Raw genomic sequence first — 14,789 nt, 5'->3', positions numbered from 1 at the left:
TCCCTTCCCTTCCCTTCCCTTCCCTTCCCTTCCCTTCCCTTCCCTTCTTCCTTCCCTTCCCTTCTTCCTTTCCTTTCATTCTTCCTTTCTTTCTTTAAAACTTTTGAGACAGGATCTCACTCTGTTGCTCAGGCTGGAGTGCAGTGGTGCAGTCATGGCTCACTGCAGCCTCAGCTTCCCGGGTTCAAGCAGTCCTCCCACCCAGCCTCCCAAGTAGCTGAGACTACAGGCATATGCCCGGCTAATTTTTGTATTTTTCGTAGAGACAGGGTTTCGCCATGTTGCCCAGGCTGGTCTCGAACCCCTGGGCTCAAGTGATCCTCTGGCCTCAGCCTCCCAAAGTGGCGAGATTATAGGCATGAGCTACCATGCCCAGCCTGTTCATTAGTTTTCTAGATAGATGCTTGATTTTCTTACCGGTTGTTTCTGTGGGGAATTAAAACGTAACACTCTCAAACCAAGCATACTGTTTTAGCGCTACAGAGAGTGGGAGACCTTTTTGGTTATCTTTACTGTTCTTTCTGTGTTACGTTGGGTGCTGGAGGGTTGAACATGCTTTGTGTCTGTAGGGGTCTTTCTGTTTGTAAATGTACCACCTCCTCGTTTTCTTTTCTCATCAGATGTTATTTTACTCCATGTTCTAGGTCATTGATAAAAATGGGGATGGTGGTGGGTCGGGGTGGAGGGATAGATTCTGTGGCCTGTTTTGTTGAATTGATTGAATTTACTGTCTTGAAACTGGCAGTTGCTCTCCTTTTTTCACCAGTTCTAATTTCAGTTAATGGCTTATCTTACATTCCCATGTATTCGTGTGGTGCCTGAAGTTACTTGCTTTTCTTCTGTTCGGAAGAAAAAATAATTCGCAATAAAATTTAATGTACTTTAAAACTGGTCTCCTGGTTTCAAGCAATCCTCCTGCCTCAGCCTCCCAAAGTGCTGGGATTACAGGCGCGAGCCACCGTGCCCGGCTGGTGTTATCGGTCTTGTTTTATTTAAGGGGCATCAGGTCGCCTTGCTATATCAGCGGTGGGCTGATTTTTCTCATCAGCCTATTTGTAGTGGAATTGTGGGATTGCGTTGCTCAGCGTGGGAGTCACGAGGTGGTGTTCCTGTGTAGCAGGGGTTCCACAGAGGCGGCCGTGGGAGGCAACAGAGTCAGAGGGGCACAGTCTGCCTTTCTGTTTTGGGCCTCGCCAGCTCATCATTTCTTTGTGATGTCTTTACTAGGAGCCTTCACGTAAATGGGTCCAGTCATGCCTCCCAGTAAGAAGCCGGAAAGCTCAGGAATTAGTGTCTCCAGTGGACTGAGTCAGTGTTACCGGGGCAGCGGTTTCTCCAAGGCCCTTCAGGAAGACGATGACCTCGACTTTTCTCTGCCTGACATCCGATTAGAAGAGGGGGCCATGGAAGATGAAGAGCTGACCAACCTGAACTGGCTGCACGAGAGCAAGAACTTGCTGAAGAGCTTTGGGGAGTCGGTCCTCAGGAGTGTCAGCCCCGTCCAGGACCTGGACGATGACACCCCTCCGTCCCCCGCCCACTCTGACATGCCCTACGATGCCAGGCAGAACCCTAACTGCAAACCCCCCTACTCCTTCAGCTGCCTCATATTTATGGCCATCGAGGACTCTCCGACCAAGCGCCTGCCAGTGAAGGATATCTACAACTGGATCTTGGAACATTTTCCGTATTTTGCAAATGCACCTACTGGGTGGAAAAACTCCGTGAGACACAATTTGTCACTGAATAAGTGTTTTAAGAAAGTGGACAAAGAGAGGAGTCAGGTAAGCCTCTGTGTCTGGAACCCAAGGTTTGTTTTTTTTGTTTGTTTTTTTAATTTAAAATTTTTCTCTATTAAAAATGAATTTCTATTCACCACATTAAAGTAGCAGTTGTAAGTAGGTTTTATTCTATTTAATTCATTTAGATAATTTTAAAGAATTTCCTTTCCCCAAGCCTATTAGTTATGTACTGTTTATTAGCGTTTGTACTATTTGAGGGTTTCCCACTGATAGGGTTTCCATAAAGATAAAACGGTGGTTTGCAGAATTGTTTGGTTCTCAGTTATCATGCCTCAGTGTGGATGGTTCACTTTGGTTTTAGAGTCTTAACAAAGGTCAGTATTCCAAGGGCAGCCATTAACCGTGAAGTATGTGTATATATATGTATTTGAGAAAAACTGCCACCACGGGCTAGAGAAAAATGGTGTTTTCTTTTTTTTCCCTGAATATGAACAAGGAGGAGGGAAATTTCTCCAGTGTCTGGAATAAGTAGACAGTGATGAACATTGGGAAGAGACTTGAGTATACTTACACTCCAAGACCAAACAGGCATAAATTGCCCAGGTGACTGTCATGAAATCTGGTATCTATATAAGTGACAACTTTGAAATTCCTGGCTCAGAGTGAGGGTCCCATTAGAGACTGACTTTAAAAAGGTTTAATATTGACTTTAAAGCAGAGGTGCCCAGTGTTTTTGGCATTAGGGACCCATTTTGTGGAGGGCCAGGGGGGATGGTTTTGGTACGAAACTGTTCCACTTCAGATCATCAGTCATTAGATTCTCATAAGAAGCATGCAACCTAGATCCATCACATGCACAGTTCACAGTAGGGTTTGTGCTCCTATGAGAATCAAATGCTGCAGCTGATCTGACAGGAGGTGGAGCTCAGGTTGGCGATGCTCACCTCCTGCTGTGCAGCCCCCCCTTCCCCCCCATCCCTAACAGGCCACTGATTGGGACACGGCCTGGGTTGGGGTCCCCTGCTTTAAAGCCATAGTTTGTACTTCATGGTCAGTGAAAAGAAGACGATTTTAATAATTTGCTTTCTTTCTCTTTTATCTTTTCTTTCGTTCTTTTTTTTTTGAGACCAGGGTCTTGCTCTGTCACCCAGGCTGGAGTGCAGTGATATCCAGCCCACTGCAGCTTTGACCTCCTGGGCTTAAGTGATCCTCCCATCTCAGCCTTCAAAGGAGCTGGGAGCACAGGTGTATGCCACTACACCCTGCTACTTTTTATACTTTTTGTAGAGATGGTGTCTCGCTATGCTGCCCAGGCTGGTCTCAAACTTCAGGGCTCAAGTGATTCACCCACCTTGGCCTCCCAAAGTGCTGGGATTACAGGCATGAGCCACCACGCCTGGCCTATTTTTGTTTTAAGGAATGTAATAGGTTTAGTAGAAATTGGGCGACTGTTAAGAAGTGGAAAACAAAATTGTGATCTGACTTTGAGTCCTGAAAAGTAATGCAGCCACAGTTAAGATAAATGGCCAGAAAAAGTTCCCTCGACTAAGTTTTCATGTGACTGTGTTTTCCCGCTTTGTGTGTTGTGTTAATGATGCTGCCTTGTGCAGCTGGAGTTCTGGTTCTCCCTCTTTTTGAAGTTCAGGTTTGGATGCAGGACCACCATTGTGTGGGGTCAGTGGCTGGGCAGGGCTGGGGCCTTTAATTTCTTTCTGGCAGCATGTCACTGTTTCAAGTAGAATCTTGAGCGTGAGAATATTCTCATTGTCTTTGGCATGGGAGAGTATGAATCAGGAAGTGGCCTAGCCCTATTGCTCCTTGCTCAAATTGGATGTGTTTGTGTGCAAATGCTCTTCACTCAGTTTCTGTTTGAGCTGGGGGGTGGGGACGCAGGGCTTGGGGAGGGGTGTTGCCTGGGAGGAAAGATGTGGGCACTAAGGAGGGATTTACTTTGATCACTGGTGCAAATGATGCCTGGGTCGAGCGTGCAGATCTGAATATTCATAAGTTTTTGGGCCCCTCCTCCTCAGGTCCTTATTTTTGTGTAGCTGTAACCATCAAAGTGCATCCCTTTAATCAGGGAGAGGAATTTCCGTGACCATGAAGCTCTTTCTCCTTCCTCTGTATCTCAGGTTGGGCATTTGGAGAGCCACCTCTGGACTTGGCTTTTTTGAGTGCTTTAAGATTATTCTTTGAGCTTAGAGGACATTCATTGCTCCCCTGTAAAGAACCAAGTCTGTGGTATTTAAAGCTTCTGTATAGGTGGGTCTTTGTGGCAAGAAAGGGAAAGTCTCCGAATGCAATTCCAGACAGAATATGGAGAAGAAAGTGCTGCTCAGGTCCCCCAAAGCCGCATGGCAGTGATAAAGCAACAAACAGGGCATTTAGTTTGGTGTAAAACGAGTCTGCAAGTTCCTGCATGCCTGAATCTTCGTGTTTGACATAATGCCGGTGCACATAAAAGTAATTTAGCAAATGCACACTCTGAAACGTTAGAAAAGACCAACGCCAAAGCGTGCAACAAGACTTGGGAGCATTATTCATCAGTCAGCCTTGGGAGTGACAAGTGGGTGTTGGATGCCGTGTGTTGAGGCACACCGGGAGGAGCTGTTCTCCCCCCATGCAACCCCCCACCGCTGGATTCTGGGAGTCATGTTTTCCAGGAGTGGAGGTCGTCAGTCCGGATAAATTCAGATATCACTTGTTGAAAGAGAATGGTTTTAAAGACCTGAGATTGTTAATGTTATGAAAGGTTCAGTTCTGGCTTCCCAGCCATCCTGACCTGTATTGACACGTTTCTGATCAAATGCCAGTCAGTTTTGTGGTTGGGAGTTTGCTCCCAGCATTTGCGATTCTGTGAGAACAAAGCAAGAGGTGTGAGTTTTTCCACTTTTCTCCTCTTTCTTGGGTTCCCCCAGGCCAGCTGCTGGCTGCTGTGAGAGGTGCAGGCTCCCAGGTATGCTCAGGTACACCCAGGTCCTTCCAGGGCATTGACATGGCCCAGTCACTTGGGGTTTGCTACCACGGCATTCTCCCTGATATTCTGCCCAGTGAAAGCTCCTTTACCTCTATGGGTAAACTTGTTTTTTCCCATGAGATTTTATTTGGCGGGAGCTCCCACATTGAAGTTGCCTTCAACGCAGTGACTAAATGCACCTGAATGTTGGTGAGAAATACCTTAAATTGAACGGGAAAATTGAAACCTTGCAAGTTGTATGCAGTGAATTAGCTATTCCACTTTTAATTTTATTCTGAAAGTGAAGAATATGGTTAGGCTTGACGTAGCAGTGAAAATGTGGAATCCTGTGTGATCCTTGTCCCTGAGGGCTCGGAACACATACCCTGCTGGACAATTGTTTGGCTGGCATGTTGGGGAGGAAACATACTAGATTGCATCAGAGTCACCTGTGGCACTTAAAAAATAATTCCCAGCCGGGCACGGTGACTCACACCTGTAATCCCAGCACTTTGGGAGGCCAAGGCGGGAGGATTGCTTGAGCTCAGGAGTTTGAGACCAGCCTGGGGAACATGGTGAAACCCTGTCTTTACAAAAAATACAAAAAAAAAGATTGGCTGAGCGTGGTGGCATACTCCTGTAGTCCCAGCTACTCTAGAGGCTGAGATGGAAGGATGGCGTGAGCCAGGGATGGGGAGGTTGCAGTGAGCTGAGATTCAGCCTAGGTGACAGAGCCAGACCCTCTCTCAAGAAAAAAAAAAAATTCCCATTTTCTCGGGCCCCTTTCTGAAGATGGTGATTCATTAGGCGTGAGGTAGGAAAACTGGTAGCTCTGCTGAGCTTCCTAGGTGTTTCCAGCGTGCAGCTAGGTTGAGAATCCCTGAAGTAGGTGCCCTCATGAGGTCTTTGCAGTTGCTGAGATTTCATCAAGAGCATGTTCTCATGAATGAGTCAGTCAAGGCAAAAGAGACAGTCTGGCTTTCGTTTTATCTCTTAAAGGACTTCAAAAGATAAGAGTTTTATTTTTATTTTTGAATCACGGAAATTTTCAAACACACAGAGAATAGTATAATGACTTGATATACCCCCATAACACACATCCTGATTCAGTAGTTGACAAAGGTTTGTCATACTTCTTTTATTTATTCTTCTTTGTTGTTGCTATTTCTGAAGTTGTTTTTTGGTTTTTCGTTCTGAGACAGGGTTTCACTCTGTTGACCAGGCTGGAGCACAGTAGCATAATCATGGCTCACTGCAGCCTCAGACTCCCAGGCTCAAGCCTTAGCCTTCAGCCTCCAAAGGTGGGACTACAAGTGCACACCACCATGCCTGACTAATTATTATTATTATTATTTTTGTATTTTTCATAGAAATAGGGTTTTGCCATGTTGTTGGCTGGTCTCAAATTCCTGGTCTCAAGCAATCCTCCTGCCTCAGCCTCCCAAAGTGCTGTGGATCATAGGCATGAGTCACTGCACCCAGCCTTGCTGAAGTATTTTGAAGCAAATGACATTTACAATTCAAACATTTCAGTATGCATAAGAATAATTGACAATTTCTTACATAATAACCATGCTAAAGTCCCGCCTAACAAAATGAACAATTATTTGGTGTTGCCTAATACCAGGTCCATATTCAGATATCCTCGTTTACAAAATGTTTGTTTGAATTAGGGTCCAAATGTGGTTCCTGCAGTGCCTTTTGTGATGTTTCCTGTCTGTGTCAGTCTGCAGCACTCCTATGCCCTCTTTCCTTTTTAATTCCCTTCCGTGTTACAAGAGACCCATGGCTTACGCTATACAGTACTTGCATTCTGTTTACTTCCTTGTGGTTTCATGTAACTTGCTTGTCTCTCTCCTATTTGCTGTCAAATGGAAGGAAGTACGAACGTCTGGGTCACATTCTGGATTACATTCTGGGTTGCCCTGTGTCCTTCCTGATGTATCACTTCCAAAAGCCTGGTCATCCCCCTCTTGGGGAAGCTGAGATTGAGCCATGGGTTCATGTGAGGTCACTGTTCCCTACTCCATAAAGTTGCTCATTAGTTTTTTTTTTTTTTTTCCCATTTCGTCTATGGATGATCTGTGCCTAAATCAATTAAGGTAGAGTTTTAATGTCTGGGATTAAGTTTTACACTCCCTAAATACAGGTCTTACTTAGGAGTATAAGATTAGCATGTACTAACCTCTCTGACTACTTGTAAATGAGAAGTAGACTGCAGTTATTTTTTTCCAGGCTGGATTAGAAGGTATGTGTGTATTTCTATTTCTGTGCCTTTTTTTTTTTAACCTTTCCTCTTGCTACTTGAACAAAAAACATTGTCATCAAAGGGTTTATAAAGGAAACACTGTACAAAAGTATGTTTATTATATCCAGAGCTGAGTGCTTTAAATACAATTTTAGCTTATAAATATAGGCATGCTTGCTTTGTGCTTTCCATATGCAGTATCTGATTTCTTCCTCACTAAACCCTATGAAGTAGGCCCTATTATTTTCTTTCTTAAAATAGATGATGAGTTAAGCCCTGAGTGGTTAAGTAACTTGCTAGAAGTTGCACAGCTAGTAAGTGTAGAACATGAGTTCATCCTAATTCCTTCCAATTCTTTTTTAAAAAAATATTATTTATTTAATTTATTTTTTTTGTTTGTTTTTTTTTTTTTTTTGAGACGGAGTCTTGCTCTGTCACCCAGGCTGGAGTGCAGTGGCCGGATCTCAGCTCACTGCAAGCTCCACCTCCCGGGTTCACGCCATTCTCCTGCCTCAGCCTCCCAAGTAGCTGGGACTACAGACGCCCGCCACCTCGCCCGGCTAGTTTTTTTGTATTTTTAGTAGAGACGGGGTTTCACCGTGTTAGCCAGGATGGTCTCGATCTCCTGACCTCGTGATCCGCCCGTCTCGGCCTCCCAAAGTGCTGGGATTACAGGCTTGAGCCACCGCGCCCGGCCTTTAATTTATTTTTGAGACAAGGTCTCTCTGTCACACAGACTGGAGTACACTGGCATCATAGCTCACTGCAATCTTGAACTCCTGGGCTCAAGTGGTCCTCCTGCCTCAGCCTCCCAAGTAGCTGAGAATACATGTGCATGCCACCACATCCAGCTAATTTTGAGATTTTTTTTTTTTTTTGTAGGGCTGGGCACTGTGGCTCATACCTGTAATTCCAGCACTTTGGGAGGCCGAGGCAGGCAAATGACTTGAGCCCAGGAGTTTGAGACCAGCCTAGGCAACGTGATGAAACTGCATCTCTGCAAAAGATAAAAAAATTAGCTGGGGGTTGTGGCACACACCTGTAGTCCCAGCTACTCAGGAGGCTAAGTTGGGAAGATCGCTTGGTGACAGAGCTAGATCCTGTCTCCAAAAATAATACACTTTTAGTAAAGATGGGGTCTCGCCGTGTCACTCAGGCTGGTCTTGAACTCCTGTCTTCAAGCGATCCTCCCAAGTGTGAGCCACCATGCCTGGCCCTGTTCCCTCCAATTCTGAAGGGCATGTGCTTACCCCTGGTGCTTGCCCATGCCTTCTCAGTATAGCAGACATTGTAGATGATCTCTCTGTGCTTCCTTTAAATAGCCTATGACTATGGGTTATAGGGGATTGAAATAACCCAAATAAACCCAGAATTAACTCTGGGGGTACAAGATAGAGAAAGGCAAATACAGAGTATATTTTTGTACTGTTGAGATGGGGCTCAATTGTCGGTACATGTGAAGTTCTTGCATCTGCACAGAGCACACAACTGCCTGCTCAGCTTCCGGTTTCCAGGCTCTGTCCTGACCCCCTGCCTCATAGGACCCCTTCAGTGGCATCAGAGCCAAGTGCAGAAGCTTTTCTCCCTGCATGTACACTGTTTATACAAATTCTCCCTCTAATTTGCTGTTCTCTTCACGTTTACTCTCAGTAGATGAGATTCTTTTTCAAAGGCAGTTTTGAAAATGAGGTTGCACCCAGGTGTGGTGGCTCACGTCTGTAATCTTAGCACTTTGGGAGGCCAAGACCGGGGGTGGGGTGGTGGGGGCGGGGAGGAGGAGGAGGGATCATGTGAGGCCAGGAGTTCAAGACCAGCCTGGCCATCATGGTGAAACCCTGTCTCTACTAAAAATACAAAAAGTAACCAGGCCTGGTGGCGGGTGCCTGTAATCCCAGCTACTCGGGAGGCTGAGGCAGGAGAATCGCTTGAACCCAGGAGGCAGAGGTTGCAGTAAGCCGAGATCACGCCATTGCACTCCAGCCTGGGTGACAGAGTGAGACTCTGTCTCAAAAAGAAAAACAACAACCAAAAAAGAAACTGAGGTTGCACCTCTATGTGTCAGCACCCCATGTAAGCAGTTGCTTCTAGGTTTTTCTTCTTGGTGGTGTGAATGCAGAATCAAGAGCATTTCCCCTTCCTGTGATACCAGTCAACCTACCTGTCTCATTGATGGTTCTTTTAGGAGGAAGAGATAACTTATTATTATTATTTTTTGGATAAATAATGCACATTGGAAGACAGTGTGGTCTGGTTCAGATGTGTAAATTCCTAAGAATTAGTGTAACACTGGGTGGGTGGAATGTGTAATTTTGTAATGTGTGTGAGACTCCTCTGAGGTCTCTGGGTGAAGTGACAATTCTCTTCATCCTCGACCTGGGGCTGCCTTGCCCAGCGTCGGAAATGCTCTGCCTGAGGACGGCCTCCTTCTCACTGGTGCCCACTGCCAGGCGGGCTGCTTTCTGCCGTCTGTGCTATAGGCTATGTCACCTCAGAAGGTTGAGAGTTTACCAGGGTCTCTGAAGGGCCAGAAATAAAAATACTCCCTTGTCACAGGCCCTGGAATAGGAAGCCATTCATACCAGCATCCTCTGTGATCCCAAGAAAGTGCACCTCCCTGACCCATACTGCCGGTTTTTTTTGTTTTTGCTTTTGTTTTTCTGAGACGGAAGGAGTCTCGCTCTGTCGCCCAGGCTGGAGTGCAGTGGCGCGATCTCAGCTCACTGCAAGCTCTGCCTCCCGGGTTCACGCCATTCTCCTGCCTCAGCCTCCCAAGTAGCTGGGACTACAGGTGCCCGCCACCACCACATCTGGCTAATGTTTTGTATTTTTAGTAGAGATGGAGTTTCACCGTGTTTGCCAGGATGGTCTTGATCTCCTGACCTCATGATCCGCCCGCCTCGGCCTCCCAAAGTGCTGGGATTACAGGCGTGAGCTACTGTGCCCGACTTCTTTTTTTTTTTTTTTTTGAGACAGTCTCGCTCTCTCACCCAGGCTGGAGTACAGTGGTGCAATCTCGGCTCAGTGCAACCTCCGCCTCCCCAGGTTCACTTGAGAATCGCTTATTCTCATGCCTCAGCCTCCTGAGTAGCTGGGATTACAGGTGCATGCCACCATGCCCAGTTAATTTTTGTATTTTTAGTAGAGATGGGGTTTCACCATGTTGGTCAGGCTGGTCTCAAACTCCTGACCTCGTGATCTGCCTGCCTTGGCCTCCCAAAGTGCTGAGATTACAGGTGTGAGCCACCGTGCCTGGCCCCATCTTGCCGATTTATTCCTTCTGGACTGTTCATTCCTTTTTCTTCTAGTCATTAGGTGTCTGGGGTGGGGCCACATTTCTGTTGTCTTGCTCTGGCAGACTTTCCATTTGTCTGCTCATTCATTCATTTATTCAACAAACTTTTTAAAGTACCTACTATACTACGTGCTAAAATAATACAGAATTGAGCCGGGCGCGGTGGCTCAAGCCTGTAATCCCAGCACTTTGGGAGGCCGAGACGGGCGGATCACGAGGTCAGGAGATCGAGACCATCCTGGCGAACACGGTGAAACCCCGTCTCTACTAAAAAATACAAAAAACTAGCCGGGCGAGGTGGCGGGCGCCTGTGGTCCCAGCTACTCGGGAGGCTGAGGCAGGAGAATGGCGTAAGCCCGGGAGGCGGAGCTTGCAGTGAGCCGAGATCGCGCCACTGCACTCCAGCCTGGGCGACAGAGCGAGACTCCGTCTCAAAAAAAAAAAAAAAATAATAATAATAATAATAATACAGAATGTACCATGGCCACTGCCTGTAAGGCACTCATGGTCCAGCGAGCCCTCCCCATAGAGTCTCCCTCTTGCTAGCGGAACTTCTCTAGCAGAAGCTCTTACTCCACTGCTGTATGCCCTTTGTATTCTCTGTTTTCTGTCTCACATCGTTGCTTTTCTGGCTCTGCATGGATACACTACCTTTCTACTCCCTACGGTGACTTGGCCAGGAAGATGCCATTCACTTGGATGGGGGTCTGTCTGAGGCTGCTGGGAAAGCTTCTGGGCCCGAGGGCCCTATCAATGTATCTGTCTAGTATCTCCCCCTGTTTCCTATTGAGAAAATGTTGCATTCTCTTTGGTAGAGCTTTGGGGCACCTGGATAGGTCTACCAGATACTTCATTGATGTACTGCCTGTATATCCACCAGCAAGAAATGGTTTTCAGAACCTTCCCCGTTGGGCTGGGATTTCCCCTTGAAATCATTTTGACTGCAGGATAATTCTCTGCAATAAATAACATAGGAAGTTGGCACTCTGACCTCCTATTTGAAACTTAAAAGTTTAGGCCGGGCGTGGTAGCTCACGCCTGTAATCCTAGTACTTCAGGAAGCCGAGGCAGGGCGGATCACTTTGAGCTCAGGAGTTCGAGACCAGCCTAGGCAACATGATCAAACCCTGTCTCTACAAAAAATACAAAGATTAGTTGGGCGTGGTGGCATGCGCCTGTGGTCCTAGCTACTCAGGAGACTGAGGCTGGAGAGTCGCTTGAACCCAGGAGGTGGAGGCTACGATGAGCCATGATTGCACCACTGCATTCCAGCCTGGACGAGACAGAATGAGACCATGTCTTCAACAACAACAAAAAATTTTTTTAAAAAAGTATGATTTGATTCTTGCTTTTTGTACTTTTAGTAGTTTACATTCCAGGGAAGCAGGAAACATAATGCAAAATAAAAAAGAGTAAGTTACCGTAAGTACTGGAAGTGTGCCGATCAGTGTGAGATTGGTATCATTTAAAGTTAGGCTGGCTTCCCTTCCCCAAAAGGGGCACTGGGGAAGCTAAAAGATAGTGATGGGCGCGACTTTTGAATATTCCTCATGTTCACTTGAATAGGCTGTTAACAAAGCATTCTTCGGGTGTGGGGATGAGCATTAGATCTCCAAGGATGGATTGATCAGATGGAGGCTTGACTGTTTATTGTAGAAAACCAATTAACAATGATTTAAACAAGCTAGGGGCGTATTTCTCCATTACATGAAATCAGTCTTGAGGAGCTAGACAGAGACGCACATTCCCTCTTCTCTGCTATTCTTAAGGCATTGCGCATTTCCATTCTCAGTCTTCTCATGGTCCAAGATGGCATCAGCTAGCATGTTCCCATTTTAGGAAGCAAGAAGGTGAGTGCAGGGAAGGACAGGAGAGAGTCTTGCTGACTTCGGGTTTTAAGGGGCTTTCCCAGAAACCCCACCCTCTGCTTTGATCTTATTGGCTGTAGCCTGGTCACATGACTTCTAGCTGCAAGGAAGCCTGGGAAATGGACTTTTTTGCCTGATCCATTGGAACCCCAAGTTAAATGTTAGTTCCGTTGCCAAGCAAACTTGGAACTTTCTGCCACAGAGGTCTAGATGTGTTGGAACAGCGTCAGAGGAAAGGATGGAGAGAGGTGGTGGCTGGAAGGTTATGTATATAAGAATAGGGACTTGTTGGAGGAGCTAGGATGCTAAACGGAAAACTTTAAATTGCATTCGTAACTTAAGTAAAGCAGAGATGCTGACCCATTTCTTAAACATTCCAAATAACCAAGGTTTTGCTTTAAGATATTCTGGTTAAATTGCATTTAATGTCATCAAAAGCGATAGCTTGATTGAGGTGAAGATGTAGTCCGTGCCAAGGATGATAAGAAGAAAAGCAAGGAAATAGATGGTTGAAGATAGTAGTGTGAAGTCGTTCTTTTAGTAATAACTTGATGGGTTGCTATGTAAGATTACAGACAGTTCTATGAACAGGATGAAGTCTTTGATTTGTGTATGTGTGTGTGTGTGCTTATTTGAGTACCTTTGCTTGTGAACTCAGCAGGAGACAGTAAATACAGGCAGAGAGGCTATATGCTTCCCAGGGGAAAAAGCTCTCCAATTACCCTTCCTTTTCTTCCTTTGGTCCTCACAGGGTGTGTGGGATTTCCCTCTGGGCCCCGTGGGGTCGAGTTCAGTGTCTCCTTCTATTTATTGGAGTTCTGTGAAGTGCCTTATAGAAGGCTGTGACTGTCCTCCTCTAGGGACAGGACTGATAAGTGATTTAACTAATGTCATTAGACAGAAAACACCCACCTAGCAGAACATGTGCACATGCTTTGTTTTTAGAAGGCCAAGTCATGTGAGCGCTGACTCTGATCATGGCTATAGTAGAGGGGGAAGAAAAGTCCCGAATCTCTAGGAATCGAGGTATAGGCAGCCTGGCACAGAGGTGAGGCATAGCATCACAGTAGGTACTCCTGGAATACTGCACTGTGTGCTGAATTCCTTCGAAGCTTGTAAAATTGAGAACTGGTGTTTGCAGCTATGGTTCTGAGGTCTTGCAGAATACCTAGTGTTGTTGTTGTTGCTGTTGAGATGAAGCCTCACTCTGTCGCCCAGGCTGGAGTTCAGTGGCATGATCTCAGCTCACTGCAACCTCTGCCTCCTGGGTTCAAGTGGTTCTTCTGCCTCAGCCTCCCGAGTAGCTGGGATTACAGGCTCACGCCACCATGCCCAGCTAATTTTTCTATTTTCAGCGGAGACGGGGTTTCACCATATTGGCCAGGCTGGTCTTGAACTCCTGACCTCAAGTGATCCGCCCGCCTCAGCCTCCAAAAGTACTGGGATTACAGGCATGAGCCATTATGCCTGGCCCCTAGCTTGCAAAGTAAAAATTAGACTCTGTATTTGTGAAAATAAGTGGCTTCAGTCATTTTAGAAGCATTTTCAGCAGTGATTCATTCATGTACCCTTGTTCGTGGAGTGCCAGGCACTGTTCTGGTGCTGAGGATATAGTGGTGACCTCTGGCGGGTCCCTGGCTGCTCTCCTAGACCTTCCATAGGGTAGCAGTGAGGGTAGGGGAGGAGGAGGAGGCAAGTGGTAAATGATAGTTCCCTACGTGGGACAGGGTAGGTAATGTACCAGACTGTGTTACATGCAATGAAGATAATAAAACAGGATAATGTACTAGAGAGGAGTGGGGAGGAGGGTGGGAGACTTCTCAGAGGGGTCTGACTAGGCCATGCCTTGAATGGCAAGAGGGATGCAGCTGTGCAAAGATCTGGGTGGAGAAAACAGCAAGTGCAAAGGCCCTGAGGCGGCAATGACTCAAAATGTCCAAGGCACAGAAAGAAGGCTCGCAGTTAGTGTATTAGAAAGGGGAGAATGTTATGTCTAAAAGGACAGGAGGGGGAAATACCTCTCTGGGGCTTGTTCCAGTGGTGCAAGAGAGAGATGGTGGGAGCGATGCTAGCTTGAACCAGGGTCAGGGGTTGCAGATGAAGATGCGTGGGCAAATTTGGGTTGGGAAATTGGATGAGGATTAGTGCCAACATTCTCTTTTAACCATGTTAAATTGGAGATGGTTTGCGGACATCTAAGTGCAGCTGTCAGGAAGTTTGCTATACGAGTTTCAAGCTCTGTGGAGACGTTCGGGTGGAGGTATAAATCTGAAACACAGTGCATAGGTGTTGGGAAATAAAGGGATTTCTGGATTACCTCTCAATCAAAAAGAAAGTGAAATCAAACTTCTATTTCAGTTCTTACAGGAAATTATATTTCCATTAGTGTTTGACTAGGAAATTCATTTTGGGGTATATTCAGCATGGAGAATAAAAACAAAAGAGGTTTACATTTAGAGGGAGACCGTCTCAGAATTATTTCAACAATGACTTACCTCTAGTTACTAGCTGTAGTTTTGCAGGCAGAAGAGAACAAACCTTTACTTTTGTACCAAGAGTGCAACTTCTAAATGTGCTCGGGGTAGCTACATCTCTGATATCAGGAGAGAAATGTACTCCAGTAAACATCTCACTTAGCAAAGCCCCCTAACCCATGGCTTCTGTGAGTTCTCTGCCATCTGGT

The 14,789-nt window shown here is 46.1% G+C and overlaps 1 protein-coding gene across 4 annotated transcripts in view; it reads left to right on the top strand.

Annotated features, from left to right (window-relative positions):
• FOXN3 (forkhead box N3) overlaps window positions 1-14,789 on the top strand; it is a 468,588-nt gene that overhangs the window by 212,103 nt on the left and 241,696 nt on the right. For all 4 annotated transcript variants that reach the window (XM_025390905.1, XM_025390904.1, XM_025390907.1 and 1 more), the window contains one exon: window positions 1,228-1,784. In XM_025390905.1, the coding sequence (XP_025246690.1) occupies window positions 1,242-1,784 (543 nt within the window). In that variant the 5' untranslated portion in view covers window positions 1,228-1,241. The remainder of the gene's footprint in view (window positions 1-1,227; window positions 1,785-14,789) is intronic.

This window comes from Theropithecus gelada, chromosome 7b, assembly GCF_003255815.1.
Source record: "Theropithecus gelada isolate Dixy chromosome 7b, Tgel_1.0, whole genome shotgun sequence".
Classification (NCBI taxonomy): domain Eukaryota; kingdom Metazoa; phylum Chordata; class Mammalia; order Primates; family Cercopithecidae; genus Theropithecus; species Theropithecus gelada.
This window is presented reverse-complemented; position numbering and strand designations above follow the sequence as displayed.